Source organism: Camelus dromedarius, chromosome 15 (assembly GCF_036321535.1).
Source record: "Camelus dromedarius isolate mCamDro1 chromosome 15, mCamDro1.pat, whole genome shotgun sequence".
Taxonomy (NCBI): domain Eukaryota; kingdom Metazoa; phylum Chordata; class Mammalia; order Artiodactyla; family Camelidae; genus Camelus; species Camelus dromedarius.
In genome coordinates this window covers 32998485-33016740 of record NC_087450.1, presented here as the reverse complement: position 1 = coordinate 33016740, position 18256 = coordinate 32998485, and the positions used below count along the sequence as shown (strand labels likewise).

At 36.3% G+C, this 18256-nt stretch overlaps 2 protein-coding genes across 4 annotated transcripts in view; one reads left to right on the top strand and one right to left on the bottom strand.

Moving 5' to 3' along the window:
* The first annotated feature begins 456 nt into the window (after nt 1-456).
* PLEKHH2 (pleckstrin homology, MyTH4 and FERM domain containing H2) overlaps nt 457-18256 on the top strand; it is an 83585-nt gene continuing 65785 nt past the window's right edge. For all 3 annotated transcript variants that reach the window (XM_064494533.1, XM_010997151.3, XM_064494534.1), the window contains exons 1-3: nt 457-524; nt 7133-7262; nt 16038-16100. In XM_064494533.1, the coding sequence (XP_064350603.1) occupies nt 7140-7262; nt 16038-16100 (186 nt within the window). In that variant the 5' untranslated portion in view covers nt 457-524; nt 7133-7139. The remainder of the gene's footprint in view (nt 525-7132; nt 7263-16037; nt 16101-18256) is intronic.
* On the bottom strand, nt 13890-15643 carry C1GALT1C1L (C1GALT1 specific chaperone 1 like). Its single transcript, XM_031466930.2, has 2 exons — nt 15631-15643; nt 13890-14946 (listed from the first exon to the last, which is right to left on the bottom strand). The coding sequence occupies exons 1-2, from the start codon at nt 15641-15643 to the stop codon at nt 14018-14020; spliced, it is 942 nt and encodes a 313-aa protein (XP_031322790.2). The 3' UTR covers nt 13890-14017.

The following is an 18256-nucleotide window of genomic DNA, read 5'->3' as shown; positions in this document are numbered from 1 at the left end:
CCTGACAAAAGTAGGATGGAGGCCTGGAATACTAGACTAATGGGTCTGTTCTTGATAACTTAAGCAAAAGGAAGCAAATGAGGGTTTCTGTTAGGGTGCACATCAAAACTGCGATTAAGGACAGTTAACCTGGGAAGAAGGTGAAGGATAGATTGGTAAGAGGAGACACTTCAGGCTGAGACCAAACAGGAGGGTGCCGAATCGAAGCAAAGGTAATGTAAAGGAGGTGACCGCTACAACAAGGTCTAAGTGTGGTAAAGCCCAGGGGTACAAGCTCCTGGACAGTACTCACTCCTTGGGGAGGGACTGGGAGGGGTCAAAGTCATAGCCACACCCCAGGTGACGTCAGGATGTCGACTGAGGCCTCTGATTGCCTACTCCGGCCGCCAGTCCCAGGACGAGGCGGTGCCCTGCCCCCCGCCCGCTCCAGGCTTGGTGTGAGGCGGGCGCGGGCTGAGAGCCCCAGGAGCCCCGCACCAGGCGCTGCCAGGACTTGGGCGCTGCCACCGGGGGCCGGCGCAGAGGTAGGCAGATGGGACAGGCCGGGAGCCGAGGGGCGACCCTAGCACCTCCGCTGCCCGGGGTCCCCGCCCCCTCGAAAGCGTGCAGTTGCGGGTGGGCGAGCTGCGCTGAGGATGGGGCGTCGGGCCGATCCCGCGGGCCGGACACGGGGGATGGAGCGGGCCGGCAAGGGACTCGCCTCTGCGCCTCCCGCCGCAGCCCAGGCGCTCGACGTCGCTCGCTTTGCTGCCCCCAGGGCTGGGGTCTCGTCTGGGGGCAGTGGCCCGCGGCTCCTCACCCTCTGGTCTCCTGTGACATTTTGTTTGAAAACGCGGGGCCCGGGTTTGTGTTGTAGCGCGGGCGTTCACGGGGAGCCCCGGGCTGCCCCGCGCCCTCGTGCCGAGTGGCCCACAAAGTTAGGGGTGCTGCCGCTCGGCCTCCGCTTCTTGAGAGCCCCTTCTTGTGTTCTCGGGGGCGAAAGTTCTCAAAACTTTAAAGAACCACATTCTACACCTTGAGTTGCTGGAATGTCAAAGTGCCCTTAGGTGACCTACCGTGAAAGCGCGCTGTTCCTGAAGTTATTAGACCACTTTTTAAAAGATGGAACACTTGAGCCATAGATTTTGATGTGCGAAACGCAGTGGAAAGAGAAGTTGAGCCACTTATGCTGGAAAAGCCGTAGTGCTGTGCTACCTGCAGGTCACTGCTTTTTTTGTGAAAATGCCAGTTGCAAGCCTCGACCACACAGCTGTGTGTGACCCCGAGGAGCTGTGGAGTGAGGAGCACGGTTCTTAGCAGTGCCACCGACGGGCAGGCTTTGCCCGAGTGGTGTTGGGTGATGGTCGGGAGGTTCCTTAAACAAGGCAAGCCTCAGTGTGGTCAAGAAAGACATCTTGAATGCTTTAGAAACACACACACACACACACACACACACACGTTACCTGAATGCTTTAGAAACACACACACACACACACACGTTACCTGAATGCTTTAGAAACACACACACACACGTTACCTGAATGCTTTAGAAACACACACACACACACACACACACACACACATACACACACGTTACCTGACCAAGTAAAGCTGACCCTTAAGAGAAGAGAATTAAAGAATATGAGTGGCTGCCCTGTGCTTCACTGGGGTAAGCCAAAGTAGATGAATTCTTTCTTTTCTTTTTCTTTCCCTTTAGGGATTTGGAAGAGAAACAGGAAGTTAAAGATTCAGGAAAAAAGAGCATTCACTCCACAATTGTAAACAGTTTATTTTGTGTCAGTGACTGTTTCCAAGAGTCATTGGGGGTATTTGGAAACCCAAGACTTTTTCCTGTCTGCTGCAGTGAAGATAGATTACTTTCAAATTCAAAATTTAGAAGTGATATTTATTTAGCACGTGGTTGTAGCTCCCAAAGTTATATCGTTAGGCTTTATAAAATTAGTGGTAGTGGAAAAAGATGGTGGATATTCGTTCAAAATTAGAATCTTCACTCAAGATGGTGAATTAATACAGCAGTTACTTTATACTAACTGAAATTGCGGAATGAAATGAGGAAATCAGGTGTCTAGACCTCAGAATAGACTAGTAGCCAACCAATCTTGTTGTTCTGAAATTTTAAAAATAGGGAATGCAAAAAAAATGGAGGATAGACTGGGATTTCAAAATTGTAGAATAGATAAACAAGATTACACTGTATAGCACAGGGAAATATACACAAAATGTTATGATAACTCACAGAGAAAAAAATGTGACAATAAGTGTGTATATGTCCATGAATGACTGAAAAATTGTGCTGAACACTGGAATTTGACACAACATTGTAAAATGATTATAAATCAATAAAAAATGTTAAAAAAATAGGGAATGCAGATATTAAATGCCAATAATATTCTTAAGGTTTTGCTACTTCACTGTAAAATATGTAATTAGTGTAACTAAAAAGTAAATAGATATGTTTAACAGAATTTATCTGATGTGTTGTTTTCATAGCAGAGTATTCTTGGTAAGATATATGTCTGATACTTGTCGTACTTTGGGTTAACAGTTAACTCTAAATTATTTGAGTTAATGGTGGAATTCTTGGCAGGGATAACCGCAAACAATGGATTATTATTTATATATTCACTTAAACTATTACTTTTTCTTTACTCATTTGTAAATACATGCTCTTTTTTTATTGAGGTATAATTCACAAACCATAAAATCTACCCTTTGAAAGTGTGCAGTACAGTTGTTTTTGTTATATTCACAAGGTTGTGCAACCAACAGCCCCATCTAATTCTAGAATATTTTCATCACTCCAAAAAGAAACCCCAAACCCGTTAGTAGTTGATCACCATTGCTCTCTGTTCACAGCCCTTGGCAACCACTAAGCTACTTTCTGTCTCTTGGGATTTGCCTATTTCATATAAATGGAATCATGCAATATGTGACTGTTTGTGTCTAGCTTCTTTTACTTGGCACATAGGGTAATATTTTCAAAGTTTGTCCATTGTTGTAGCATGTATTATTGCTTTATTCCTTTTTTGTGGCTGAGTAAGATTCCATTGTATAGATATACCTCTTTTGTTTATCCATTCATCTGATGATAGATACTTGATTTGTTTCTACTTTTTGGCTGTTTGAATAATGTTGCTATTAACTTTTGTATACAAGTTTTGGTGTGGACTAATGCATTCAATTCTCTTGGGTATATACTTAGCATTGGAGTTGCTGGGACATATGGTAGCTTTATGTTAAAACTTTTGAGGAACAGTTAAACTATTTTCCAAAGCAGCTGTAGCATTTTTATGTTCTCAACAGCAGTATATGAGAGTTCCAATTTCTCTACATCCTCACCAACACTTGTTGTTACATGTCTTTTTTATTATAACCATCCTATTTGGTGTACAGTGGTTTGTCATTGTGAATTTGATTTGCATTTTCCCTTATAGCTAATGATGTTGAGCACCTTTTCATGTGCTTATTGTCCATTTGTATGTCTTCTTTAGAGAAATATCTATTTAGATCCTTCACCTACATTTTAATTATATTTTTTTTATCATTGAGTTGTAAGAATCCTTCATGTATTCTGGATTTAAGTCCATTATCAGATAATATGATTGACGGATATTTCTCCCCATTCTGTGGGTTGTCATTTCACTTTCTATATGGTGTCCTTTGAAGCACGAAATTATTTAATTTTAAGTTCAATTTATTTTTTATTTTTTTATGTATGCTTTAGTTGTCATATCTAAGAAACTGTCGAGTATTCAAAGTCACAAAGACATATGCCCATTTTTTTTTTACTAAGAGTTTAGCGCTTAGACTCTTAAATCTAGGTTTTTGATCCAATTGGGGTTAATTTTTACATATGGTATGATGTGGTGGGTCCAAATTCATTCTTTTACATGTGGCTATCCAGTTGTCTAGCATCATTTACTGAAAAAACTATTCACTCCCCATTGAATGAATAGTCTTGACACCCTTGTCAAAAATCAGTTCACTCTAAATGTGAGGCTTTATTTCTGTATTTTTAAAAAATGGATTTAATTGCTCCCCGCACCCCACTCTGCCTCCACACACACACAAAAAGAAGATATATTGAAATCCTAACCCCTGGTATCTCAGAATGTGATCTTATTTGGAAGTAGGGTTATTACAGATACAATTTTTTAATTGAAATATAATTGATGTACAATATTATGTTAGTTTTCAGGTATACTATATATGAAGTGATCACCACTATATGTCTAGCAACCATCTGTCCCCATACGAAGTTAGTACATTGACCATATTTCTTATGCTGTGTATCACATCCCTGTGATTTATTTATTATACAACTAACATGAGGTTTGTACCACCTGATCCCCTTCACCTATTTTGCCCCCACCCTTATTTCTTATTTCCTTATTTCTGTACTTACAATTTTATTCCATTGGTCTATGTCTTTTTTTTTTTAATGCCAGTACCACACAGTCTTGATTACTGTAGCTTTGTAGTAATTTTTGAAATTGGAATATGTGAGTCCTACAACTTCTTAAGATTGTTTTGGTTATTCTGGGTTCCCTTAATTTCCATATGAATTTTAGGATTAGCTTGTCAATTTCCGAAAAAGATGCAGTTGGAATTTTGACAGGGATTGCACTGAATGTGTATATTCATTTGCCAGTATTTGCCATCCTCACAATAATAAGTCTTCCAATCCATGAATGTGGGGTGTTTTCCATTTATTTGAGTCTTCTTTAACTTCTCTCATTTTGTAGTTTAAAGAGAACAAATCTTTTGTTAAGTTTACTCCTAAGTATTTACTTCTTTCTGATGTTTTCATACATGGAATATATTCTTGATTTCATTACTGAAGTTTTCCTTGCTAATGTACAGGAAAACAAGTGATTTTTGTATATTGATCTGGTTTCCTGAAACTTTGCTGAACTCATATAGTTCTAATAGTTTTTTTATGGATTCCTTATAATTCTTTATGTATAGGATTATGACATATTAAAATAGAAATTGTTTCAGTTTTTCCTTTCCAATCCATATGCTTTTTGTTTAATTTCCTTGCCCTCGTTAGACCCTCCAGTATGATGTTGAATAGAAGTGGCGAGAGAGGACATCCTTATGTTGTTTCTGATCTTAGGCGAATCAGTCATTTACCATTAAGTGTGATGTTAGCTATGCTCTTTGTCAGGTTGAAGTTCATTTCTATTGCTAGTTTTGAATGTTTTTATCATAAAAGGGTATTGGTTTTTGTCAAATTTTTTTTCTGCATCTGTTGAAATGATCATATGATTTTTGTCTTTTATTCCTATGGCGATTTTCGTTTGTTAAAAAATATGTTCATGTTATTTTTTAAAACTGTAGAAATTTTACAGTAGAACATAAACAGGTTATTTTAAATGTGGAACAAAATTTGACCAACATGAAATAGACTCTTCTTATTGGTTAAGATAGAGGAATGTCCCTACATTTCTGGGCAGGGTTTAAGGCTGGTTCAAGGTTTAAGGATGTCCATTTCAGGACTGCTTTTTATTTTTAATATTTCACCTGTGTTTTCTTCCGTGTCCACTCGAAAGCTAATGAGGAGAGAAATGAAGTAGTAGCAGAATTGAGAAAAAACTTGTGACTGACAAAGTGCCTTATTTACTTCTAAATCATTGATAATAAATGCTGATATGGGTAATGAAAAGGTCACTAACAATGCTAATATCCTTAGGAAAAAACTCAGAAAACAAAGAAATGAAAAGAGAACGATTTCTAGGTCTACAATAAGTTTCCCTTAAATTACAGCTAGAATTTAAAAGCATCTGGAGGCTTTGAGATGTTGGGGGAGCTGTTAATAAAGTTGTAGCCTTTGTAGAATAGCTGTGCTTATATTTATTTCTAAATTATTGAGTGATAATGTAAGTGTTAATGTGAACACTGATTTAAGCACAAAACAATATTTATGCTAGAAAAATAATCTTTTGCAGGTTTTAAAAACTGGTATAGGTTTAGGAAAGGGTTGTATTACACTAAATACTGGGAAAATAAACTTGGTTAATATTTTTGTAAAACAAAAGAACAGAATAGTACACTTCAACTGCAGTTCCATCCTGGGGTCTGAGAGTTTTGCTGTCACATATGTTCCAAAAGTAGGGCTTGGCTTCTCTCTCCAGGAGAGCCATTCCTAATGCAGATTCTGTCAGTTCATTGCAAGGGCAATTCAGAAATACACTATCAAGCCATCTATGAAAATGGCCTGATAAAACATTAACAAACATTTAAAACTACTTTAATGAATCCCAGAGCTAGAAACAGTTGTGCTTTCAAAATCAGGCAATAGTTTTTTGCACTTTAGAATTTCAGAGCCAGTTCCCCTGCCTCTTGGCTTACCCCTGATAGTGCTTCTCCCAGGGATTAATCTCCTCCAAAGGGAAAGTTAATATCATGGAAAACACTGATTCCAGGTTTACTTTATGTAGATGATTCCAAATTTCGTATTTATATGTTTTCTCTTCTTGCACCAAATAAAAATTGTGCAAACTTGTCCAGGATCATAATACTTTGCCCATTTAAATATGCCAAAAGATTTTTGGCTTGAAAGATATCCTGGACCTGGACAAATTTAGTGTGATGGTGAGGAATAATTATAATATAACTCTAAGCCATAATTGCAACACCGATATGCAGTTTCTTCAGATTATTCTATCATGCTCCTAATTGAATCAAAACTATAACAATTCTGTAAGTTTAAGAACATGGTAAAATTATGAGCTGACAGATTTTTAAAAATTCGTTGAGGAGAGCTAAAATAATGACTCTGTTTGGTGCTATTATATTGTCCAAAGTGCTGTTGAGAACATCAATATTTAATTTGTTCCTTAAACATACTCATGAAGAAGGATGATTTGTTATTATCGCATCTCCCGTTTCCTAGGTTGAAAAAGCTGAGATGTAGAAAGGATAAAAGTTACACAGAAAGTTTACGTAACCCACTTGGACCTCCAACCCTAGCCTCTTGTCTGTCACCAGTTCTGGAATTTATCTTAGAATTCAAAAAACTTGTGTCTAGATATCATTAGATGGTGACTAGAATGTGTACATTGGGTGATTTAATGAATTCTCTTAAATGCTAATTGGTATTATGCCATTTGAATGCTTTCTTTTCTAGAATAAATATGGCAGAGCTCTCTGAGACAGAAGGACCAGTAGATTGGAAAGAACGATGTGTAGCCCTGGAGTCCCAGCTCGTGAAATTTAGAGTTCAAGCAAGCAAGATAAGAGAGCTCTTAGCAGAGAAGGTAAGCTTTTCTCCCTCACCTTTGTTAGTAAACATCAGCTATTTGGGGCCCACTTCATTTGTATGAAATAGCCCCAGTACTTTAGGGAGTAAACATTTCTTAAGTAATGAATATAATTTAGCTTTTCGTCAGGGATCTGAGGCTGTATTTGGCATATTTTTCTGCCAGTTTTAGAATGGATTGGACATTAAGACAAAAAACACTTCTTTGCAAATACTAGTGGAATATGTAAGAATTGTGTATATTTGATGAAGGTGGAGTTCATTTATTCCAGAGAGAACAACTATAACTTATTTGATTTTATTAGAGAAGTGTGACAGCATTTTGATCTACTAAATGTTTAGGAAAATCAACTTTAAAGTGATTATAGAAGAATGTTCCCTATTGATAGTAGATTGTGTTTATACTGCATTTGGAAGTATGCCACCTATTTAGGAATTTGTGTTGACTAACTATATATCACTAAACTATCATCTGGGCTAGAATTGAATTAATATAACTATATGCTTCTCTTAATAGTACTAATCATGTGATTAAAATTTAATTTATGTCATAGGAGGTTTTTTTCACGTGTATGTGTATAAAACCTATAGATTAACTCATTTTTTATTCATTCAATAAATATTCATTGAGGGCTGATTTTGTGCCAGACCCTGTTCTTAATGCCAAAGTTACATCTGTGAATTAGACAACCCATGGTCCTATTTCTGGCAAGCTTGGATTCTAGACCTGCGCTGTCCAATATGGCAGGCACTAGCCACAAGGGGCTTTTGAGCACTTGGAATGAGTCTAGTTCAAATTGAGATGTGTTGGAAATGTAAAATACACACTGGATTGTAAAGATATAGTATGAAAAAAAGAATGTAAAATATCTAATAATAATATTTATATTGATTACATGTTGAAAAGATAATATTTTAGATATTAGATTAAATAGAAAGTTTTAAATTTAATTTTACCTATTTCTTTTTACTTTTTTAACATGAGTACTAGAAAATTTTAAATTATATATACATCTCACATTGTATTTCTGTTGAACAATGCTGTCTGTATGGTTGGATAAATGATACTAATGGTTGTTCAGAACTGATCAAAAGAACTTATAGGTGGTTTCTTAAACTCTAGTCTGCATAATCTTTTTTGGGTAGAGACTGGTACACATATCACATCTCCAAAAATTGTCTTAAACCTTCCTTTCATTGCTAGCCCAAAATCTCTTAGCACAGAAGAATTCTAATAAAGTCCAGTAAAACATCATTCAGTTCAAACGTTTATATATAGCATCTTAAATTTTTGAGCTTTTACATCGGTTGGATGGAAAGATTAAAGTTATCCTATTCACTTTGGGTCAGACAGTGACCCAGTAATAGGCTTTGTGGAATGAATTCCCCAATATCAATTTGCTTTCTTTATTGTTATTAGAATAAAAACTATAACTTGAAAAGAATTGCCCTGTGAATATCTCCAAGTTGGGGAAGCCTATCCTAACTCAGGGTATATACATGACTTGTGCTGTTTGCTCCTCTCTATAAAAATCATTTCCCAGGTTATACTCTGATTTGTCTAGTATTTTCCACAATCCCAGCCCCCCATGCAATAATTTTGTCAAGATTTCCAATTATAACCTTGTTGCTAAACTTCACGGGCACCTCTGAGGCATCCCAGATGCCCTAGCCTCTCAACGGTTGGCCCACTCTTGACCACAGCCTCCTCCAAATTTTCTTAGTTCCCTTGACTACTGTGCTCGCCTAGTCTCCTTATGGACTTTCTTTATAAGAAGTTATGCTTATTTGGGTTCCAATTAATTGACCTTTAAATTCTAAATTTAATGGCAACATTTGTTCTGTTTGTCAGACTTGTTGCAACAAATTTCTTTGTGAGTGCGCATTTTTTAAATTTTAAAAGTGTCATTTTCTCTGTAAGTAAAATTGTAAATTGTTTTTTGATTATTAATTTATATTATTAGATTTTCTTTGTCAGTAAATGAATATTGAGAGGACTATTATTTCAGAATTGCTGTTTTAGTTGTGGTTTCTTTTTCTTCTTCTTCTTTTTTTTTTTTTGGTCTTCTGTATTTTGTATCTGTCTTAAATCTTTTGACAGATCTAAGAGATGGAATGATTCAGATGTGTTTTATACAGTGGAAACTGGATAAGTATGCCAAGTTACTCATGGTTTCCCAGTAAATATATTCAACACCAAAATGAGAATAACGCTTGTTTCACAGTATTTTCTGTTATATTCCATTATGAAATGTTTTTCTCTGGATTAAAGATTATTTTTGGTACTCAGCCATGTTTTAATAAAAATACCAAATATTGATTTATTATGTACCATGCACTTTACAGGTAGGATTTATTTAATTCTTATAACAACCTATGAAGTAAGAAGCTTTATTGTTCCCATTTTATAAATTAGGAAACTGATGTTTTCTATGTGCCTGGCAATCTTCTAAGTGCTTTTTGTGTATTAACTCTTTAATCCTTATAACAACCATGTGAGGTAGGTACAAATATTATTCATATTTACACAGGAGGAAACTAAGGTACATAAAAGTTATTTAACTTGTCTGAGTTCATGCTGAAATGTAAGTGATGGAGCCCAGATTTGAAAATAGGCATTTTGTTTGTTTTTAGAGCTTGAATGCTTAGCCATCACCCTATATGGCATCTCTAATCTAGTTTTATTACCACATACCTTGCTTTCTCTGATATTCTTACTTACTCATCCATTCTGTCTTCTCCTATTAGTCACACAATGTATAAATCCATCTCTGCTTGGCAGCAGGTGTCTGTGTAAGTTAAGATGTGCGTATGTATGCAGTAGTAACAGTTTACATAATAGTACATATTTTCGAAAGCAAACCCTATTGCATTGCTTCTGCATGCCAGCTTGAGTCAAATATTGCATTCCAGTGGCTAGTCTGATCCCATCCATACATAGCCTTTGGTTTTGCATTAGAACCATTTTGCCTCCACAGCTTCTTCCTAACAGTTCTCCATACCTTCCCTCTGGGTGGATGCAGGCTTAAGACGGAAGATTCTTGAGAGCATACTCATTTGATTCTTCAGCTCTTTGCCAGAAATTCTGTCCAGCTTTTCCTATCTGCTATAGTTCTTGTTTTCAACTCTGTTTTCTTGGCTCTGACTATAGGTAGCTAACACTAGGTGCCAACTATGATTCCTAATCCTGGACTACAGCCATTAACTGGTTTAAACCCCACAGTAACTCTATGAGATAACTATTGTTACCCCCAATTTCAAGATGTTGACATGAAGACTAAGAGTATCCGAGTAGTGTGCCCAGTGTCGCACAGCCAACAACAGCAGAGCTGACATGAAACCTTAGCTCTTTCACACTTTTTTGTGTGATGCAGCTAAAAGAGTTCCTGGCACACAGAAGTTTATCCTTCTGCCTGGACACACTGGTTGAGTGTACAAGGAGATGATTTAAACCAGTAATTATAGATTGATGGGAGACATCTTTCTGGATTTTTTAAGGAAAAATGTGTGAAAGGATCTCAGAGTGATTTTTTTTTTTTATAATTAAAGGTGGATTTCAATTATATGCCCCTTATATATTTTTGGAGATGTATTAGGAGAATACATTATGGATTTTTTTAACTATTTTTTTCACCTATTTGGTTTTTTCCATCACAATTTCCAAGTAACTTTGAATATTGAAGCTTGTAAAGAAAAAGGCCTTATTGGAGTCTTGGGCAAATTCTGCTGTAAGTGGGAGAGGTCTTTAGAGGAATTTAAGGAATGGTGTTGGAAATATCTCTAGTATGCCAAACATAAACTCTTCAGGGAAGCTGAGATTTAAGTAGTTTTCCTACTTTACAGTATTACTAGTTCATTTTCTGAGTCAGGGAGGGAAAGAGAAAGTTTCTTTTTCAGTTGAAGTGAATGTTATTTCCTACAGGTTAGATTTTCAGTGAAAAGGAAAAGGTGAAAAGTATGAAGAATTTTCCCTTTCAGCATGGCCCACGTAACCTAAGGCTGCCTCTACCTGATACAGCATTTCTGTCTGGAGTTCCTGCCACTTGACCTTCCTCTTGTGGTGTGTTTCCCCTGAGGTGGTGTAGGAGGATTCTCTTCTGGGAATAATGAGTCCCTAGGCAGCATGGTATTTGCTTTCATATAACAGTCCTGTCAAATCACAAGTATCTTTTCTTGTAACATCCTTGTCTGGTTTTGGTATCAGAGTAATGCTGGCCTCACAAAAAGAGTTTGGAACAGGTCCCTGCTCTTCTATTTTTTCTGGAATAGTTTGAGAAGGATTGGTATTAATTCTTTGAATGTTTGACAGAATTCACCAGTGAAGCCATCTGATCCTTGACTTTTTTGTTTGTTGGGAGGTTTTTGATTACTGACTCAATCTCCTTACTGCTAATTGTTCAGATTTTCTGTTTCATCATGATTCAGTCTTGGTAGGTTGTATGTTTCCAGAAATGTATCCATTTCTTCTAGGTTGCCCAAATTGTTGACATATAATTATTTATATTGGTCTTTTATGATCCTTTGGATTTCTGTGGTATTAGTGATCATATCTCCTTCATTTCTGATTTTATATTTTGAGTCTTCTCTCTTTTTTTCATAGTAAGTCTAGCTAAAGGTTTGTTAGTTTTATTTTTTTTCAAAGAATCATCTCTTAGGTTCATTGATATTATCTACTGTCTTTTTAATCTCTATTTCATTTATTTTTGCTCCAATCTTTATTATTTCCCTCCTTCTACTAACTTTGGGTTTCATTTGTTCTTTTTCTAGTTCCTTGAGGTGTAAAGATAGGTTGTTTATTTGAGACTTTTCTTGTCTCTTGAGGTAGCATTTATTGCTGTGAACTTCCCACATAGAATTGCTTTTACAGCATCCCATAGATTTTGGTATCTTCCATTTTCATTTTCATTTGTCTCAAGGTATTTTTTTAAATTTCTCTTTTGATTTATTCTTTGACCCATTTGTTTTTTGGTAGCATGTTGTTTAATCTCCACATACTTGTGAATTTCAAGTTTTTTTCATGCAAAAAATTTCTAGTTTTATACCTTTGTTGTCAGAAAAGATGTTTGATATGATTTCAGTCCTCTTAAATTTATTAAGACTTGTTTTCTGACCTAACGTGATCTCTTTAAATACATCTGAAATCATAATAAATGTTTTCTATTTCTATATATCATGTAGATGGAGTTTTCTTTACCTATCCCCTCCCATGCTTTTTTTCCCTCTCTGATACTTTGGAAGCTATAAACTGAATTTCTGTTCTTTTAAGTAGTTATTCTTAACTCTTTTTAAAAAGAAAGGTCAGCAAAAATACTTTATACTGTAACAGTAGAATTTGAAACTGAATATGGCAAGGAAATATTAGGGAGTTGGTGATAATTACCAAAAAAAAAAAAAAAACTATATATAGGGTAGTATTGTGGTGGGAGTTTGGTGAGGGAAAGAACAGGAAGCCAATACCAATGGAGAGCTGAGTATCAAAAACAGAATCTGCTGAAGCTGTTAGGATAGCCAGCACTGACTTTTCTTTAGAGAGCACTTTAGAAAATGGGCATTTTCTAAAATAAATAATGGCACCTTTAGTCAAAGTTTTCAAGCAAGCTCTTGGAATGTAGGTAATTATTCAGCTTTGATGAATACTAGAAGATGCTAAATATTGTATAAGTCCATTAGAAGCTATCGAATGGGAAAATGTCAGGCAACCAGAAAGACTTCAATCATCCCATCTTGTCTTAGAACTAATGGTTTTTACAACATCACCATAAAACTACTTACTTTAAAAGCCTCAGGTAGTGTGGGGATGTGTTGAGATAGGATTTGCTAGTATCACATTTTGGGTAGGATGATAAATACAACCAAAGTAAATCTTTCAGTTGTAGTAACAATTTAGCCCTCAACAACTCCTTAGTCTGCCATGGCTTTGCAATAGCAGCAGACTTTTAATTTATAATATAGATGTGTTTTCATAAAAATAAAGAATACAGATATGTTTTACATATAAATATGTTTTAAAGGCTAAATCCAAAATGGCACTGTGTCACTTCCACTGCATTCTGTGGGTCAAGGCAAGTCACAAAGCCTTCCCAGTTCAAGAGAAGAGGCAGTAGACCTCACCTCTCAATGAAAGAGGTAGCAGAAAGAAAGTTAATTGGCAGTAGTAAAAATAATGTTCCTTCTTATAGGCACAGTACTTGACATATGTAATTTCATTCAATAATCTATAATACGTTAAATACCTCGTATGTATAAAGCCTGTATTAGGGTATGTAACAGTGAAGCAAACAGACAAGGCTACTGTCCTCATTGTTACCACTAGAAAGCAAACATTTCAGAAAGAGAAACCTGACTATATTTGTATGGTCCTTGTTCTGGCTGCTATGACAAAATACCGCAGACTCTAGTTTATAAACGACAGAAATTTGTTTCTCACAATTCTGGAGTCTGGAAGTCTGAGATCAGACTGATATGTAAAGTGAGGCATATGTAATTAAAAATTTTCTAATAACATTAATGAAAAAGAAACAGATGGAATTAATTTTAATATTATGTTTTATTTAATGCATCATATTCCAAAGGATTATCATTTCAATGTAGGTCACTATGAAAAATTGCTGAAGCTTTTATACTTTTTGTAATAGGTTTTCAAATAATATAGTATTGAGTGAAGTGTGTAGTTTACACTTACACCACATCGCAATTTGGACTAGCCACATTTCAAGTGCTCTTGGACAGCACAGTTCTGTTACTCCCCAGCCCTCAGTCATTTTCTGAACCATTTGGAGGCAAGAAAATCAGTGTGTCATTGAAATAATGTCCAAATGCCCTGAGCCGATACACACCATACATCATTACTGTCATCTTTTGGGGAGTCAGTCTACTAAAAGTAACAGCCATATCTGAACAGCAGCCTTCTACTACTGGCTGACGGTTATTAGACATTGTCTCTCTAATAAGATGTGCAATTGGTTTTGTATTAAATATAGCTCTTCCTTCAGAGTCCTCTGCATTTTCTGCAAGGACTCCCACGTATTTCAGGCAGACTGCCAGCTGCATATCTGCAGATGACTCCCAAAAGGCCCTTTGCTCTGCACACTTTTTAGTCTTATTAAGAAAGCTGTTAAGTCTTTTCAGAGTCTCCATACTTAAGACAATTCCTCCTTTCATAGTCACATATTTGAGGTCGCCAGATGTTGCAGTGTGACCCAGATAGAAAGGTTGTGATGCGTCCTTAGTAAACAGAAGATACTTTAAATTTTCAATGACAGCAAATGTAGTGGGGTGTGCAAGAAAGAACCAGCTGTAGTTGTCCCCATGCTTTTCAAAGACATGTTGGTAAGTTTTCCTCATCTGTGTCCACTTGTCATTTTCTTTATTAAACAAATTATCATTTTTAGTATTGTAGAGCTCTGCTTTGTCACAGTGTTTGGTCCAAGTCTCTTTCAGTACAGCCCAATAATGCTCATCATTGGATTCTCCAAGGATGATACAGTAAATACGGATATTTTTGCTAAGCTCCATGCGTTGCGCTTCGGAAATGTTTAAGAAATCTTTTGTGTGAGGTAGGCGGAGGTGATGATGCGCGTGGTCTTGAGTTCTACCTCTGTGTCGCATGTTAATTTGCCCAAACATAGTTATAAAAACACAGCAAGTGCTCCCAACCAGCATACCCTTAAGAAATGATACACCTGTAGCGGAAACCATCTTTCAGGCGTTGAGGACAGCGCGCGTAGGTCAAACGCAGCCACAGGTGGAATCTGTCGCCCAAGCCGTCCGGAGCCAATGGCCACGCTCCCTGCGGGCCGCTCTAGCTGCCGTGGGCCGCTTCTTGGTGGTTTCGAGAAGGGGGCGGGGCGGGGCCGGCGTATTGGCTATGGGGTGGTACCCAGAGTTACCCAGAGTCCTGTGAGTTTGAGATGCTCTAGAAGTTCTGGGCGTCCGGGAGTATCAACCAACAATAAAACTGATAATGAACACAGATCAAGCCACAGACGGTTCTAGGGCTGACCAGACTTCAACACTCAGAAAAAACGAATTTGAAATTTAGTTTTACATCACGTTTGTGTATTCAGTATTTGGTTCACACCTCTTATGTTAATCTGCATTGGGTCCTTCATAAGACTTTTGTTTATTTTACTTGTAATATTTATTTTAGTATTTTACTTTAAATCTCTGAACTTTTTATTCTCCACAGAACTTAAAAAAAAAAAAAACCAACCAACTTTTACATTCTCTGTGCCCTATGCGTTTGTGGACGTTTGTGGATTTATTTAGAGTCTCTTCTGTACTGTTTCCATCACAATCTATAAGAATTAAAACTACTTAGTCGTGACTTAAACATCCCATCTACGGAGCTTATGAGAATACACCACTTTCTGATATCATTGGGACTTTTTTTTTTTTTTTTTTTGAAGTAAAGTCAGTTTACAATGTTGGGCATTGGGACTTTTTGATCATCAAATCAAAATAGGACTTTGAGGTCTTACTATTCGCTTAGATTTAATTATAATTCTTAATACTATTGCCCAGTAATTTCTAACATACAGTCCAATGAAGAAAATTCTATTGATGAAGACTCATGTAGTACATATTACATTGTATTAAAAGGATAAAACCTTTGGGTTTTTTTTTTTTTTTGATCAGTTTAAAAATATACTCTGAAAGAGCCTTCAGTGTGTTAAATTGTATGCTATTCGTATCCACTGAACTACTTTAAATATTCTTAAAGAATTCCAAAAGGGATATACGAAATTTTAAAATATTTTCCCCTACTTTACAGATGCAGCAGCTTGAGAAACAAGTTATCGATGCTGAGCGTCAAGCAGAAAAGGCTTTTCAACAGGTAGGATATCATTTTATTGAAAAAATTGTTTTCTGCCTCTACCAATGTAAACATTGTTTTGCCCAAAACAGTCTCCTGAAAGTAGTCTTCAGCCCTCCTGTTCATCGTATCATGTTGACTCTTCATGAGCTGGATTCATAGAGAAAATTGAGACTCTAACATCATTTTGCTCCATAACAAATTTTCAAAAGGACAAAAATGCTTCCATCAGGAAGTTTTATCTCACTTCTGAAAAAATCAAATGTGACTTTTATCCCTAACCGTAATGAAATTTTATGTGTAAATATGTTCAAGGCAGCCTTATAGTAGAGTTGGAAATAAAATGAATGCTGTTTTGTAGGACAAAGAGTAAGTGAACTGTGTCTACTCCATGAAATGTTAAAGAACCATTAAAATAATTATTACAAAGGATATATACAAATATGGAAAAATGCGTAGAGTTACATTAGGAAAAATATACACAAAATTTTATACTTAATATGCTAATAGGTATGGGAGAGAAAAGTCAAACCTAAGAGTTGAAAAAAAGCTATTAGGAAACACCCAAAATTTAACAGGTTTGTGGAATTATGGATGATTGGGTTTTTTCTTCTATATTTTTATACTTTCTTGTGTTTGTTTTTGGTACTACTTTTATTTAAAAGTAATGTTTTAGTAAGTCACTTAACCCTTCCTGAGCCTTGACAACAGTATAGTGGTAAAATGAGTGGCTTGGATGAGCCCACCAGCCTTAAAGTTTGTCTAAGGAGCCTAAATTGATAACCTCACATTTTATGAAAAAGATTCAGTCAAGAATTTCAAAAGTCTTAAATACAAAAGTATTTATTCCAAGAAGTGCATATTAAATTTCTTATACTTACTCTAAGGTTTTAATGTTTCTTTCCTTCAATTTGAGTAGTACCAAATCTTGTTTTCACCTAAAAAATTTTAATTTTATACAGGAGATTGTTTTAGTGGCCTGACAAATTTCTAAATAAACCCAATATAACCTAACACTTGATTTTCTTAAATTAGTTATTTTTGAAGATCTTAAAACTTTGTTATGCAAAATTTCACCCACTACAATAGTAGAGAAAATAGTATAATGAACCTCTATCATCAACTTCAACAGTTAGTTGACTCACTGTTAGTTTATACCTCCACCCACCTGCTCGCTCCCCACCCCTACACTGGGTTATTTTGAAACAAATCCTAGATAACATATCATTCCACCCATGAGTATTTCAGCAACTCATCTAAAAATAAAGACTTAAAAATCATAACTACAGTGCCATCACGACACCAGGAAATTACCAATAATTCTTTAAAACTTCAAATATAGGTTTTGCTACAAGTACTAGTAGTAATGGTAAGGATGTATACTTTGCTTGTTTTTTTTTTTTTTTTGTATTTTATATTCTTTAGCTGATGGGACCAAATAGTAATATTTCTACTTATATCTATAAAAAGCCAATAATTAATAGTAAAGTCATGAAAGATCACCTTTATTCTAAAAGAAAGACTCCTATGTTTATGTCTCTCTATGCCAAGTGTGTTTTTCTGTAGTGGGCCCTATATGTGTGTCCCTGTTCAGCCCCACGCCTTGCTGCACACGTTTGCATTTTGTCCACCTCTCTGACTTTCATGTCTCCTTCCTTATCTTTCCCCTTCTGACTCTGGCCTTCCCTGTTGACATCTCTGTTTATCTGTACCCATGGCTGTCTCCGTACGTCTGTCTGCTCTTCCCTAGCTTTCCCTTCCCTTTCTCTCTTTTAACTGCCCATATTATAGGAAAAAAAGGAAAGAAATTCAGGATGATTTTGCCTTTTCTTAAAGTTCTGAATTCACATATGCAGCAAATGTGTTTAGCTCTGAAAATTAAACTAAGTTTAAGTATTTTTTATTTGTGATTTTTATTCCCCCACCCCTCTGGGTGGGGGAAGCTATCAGGGCCCAACCACTGATCTTGATAAGTTAACAGGAAGAATTTCTTCTTTGAAGCTGTCTTTTGAGGATATCAGGTGTAAAGTTATTTAATTCTATGTGCTACATTTTTAAGCAAAAAGATACAATGATTGGTTGTTTATGCATACTGCCTTAAATCAACACTCTCCCCCCTCCCCACCATAAAAGAATGAAAACTACAAATCTCCCAGAGCTTCCATATAATTTAGGAA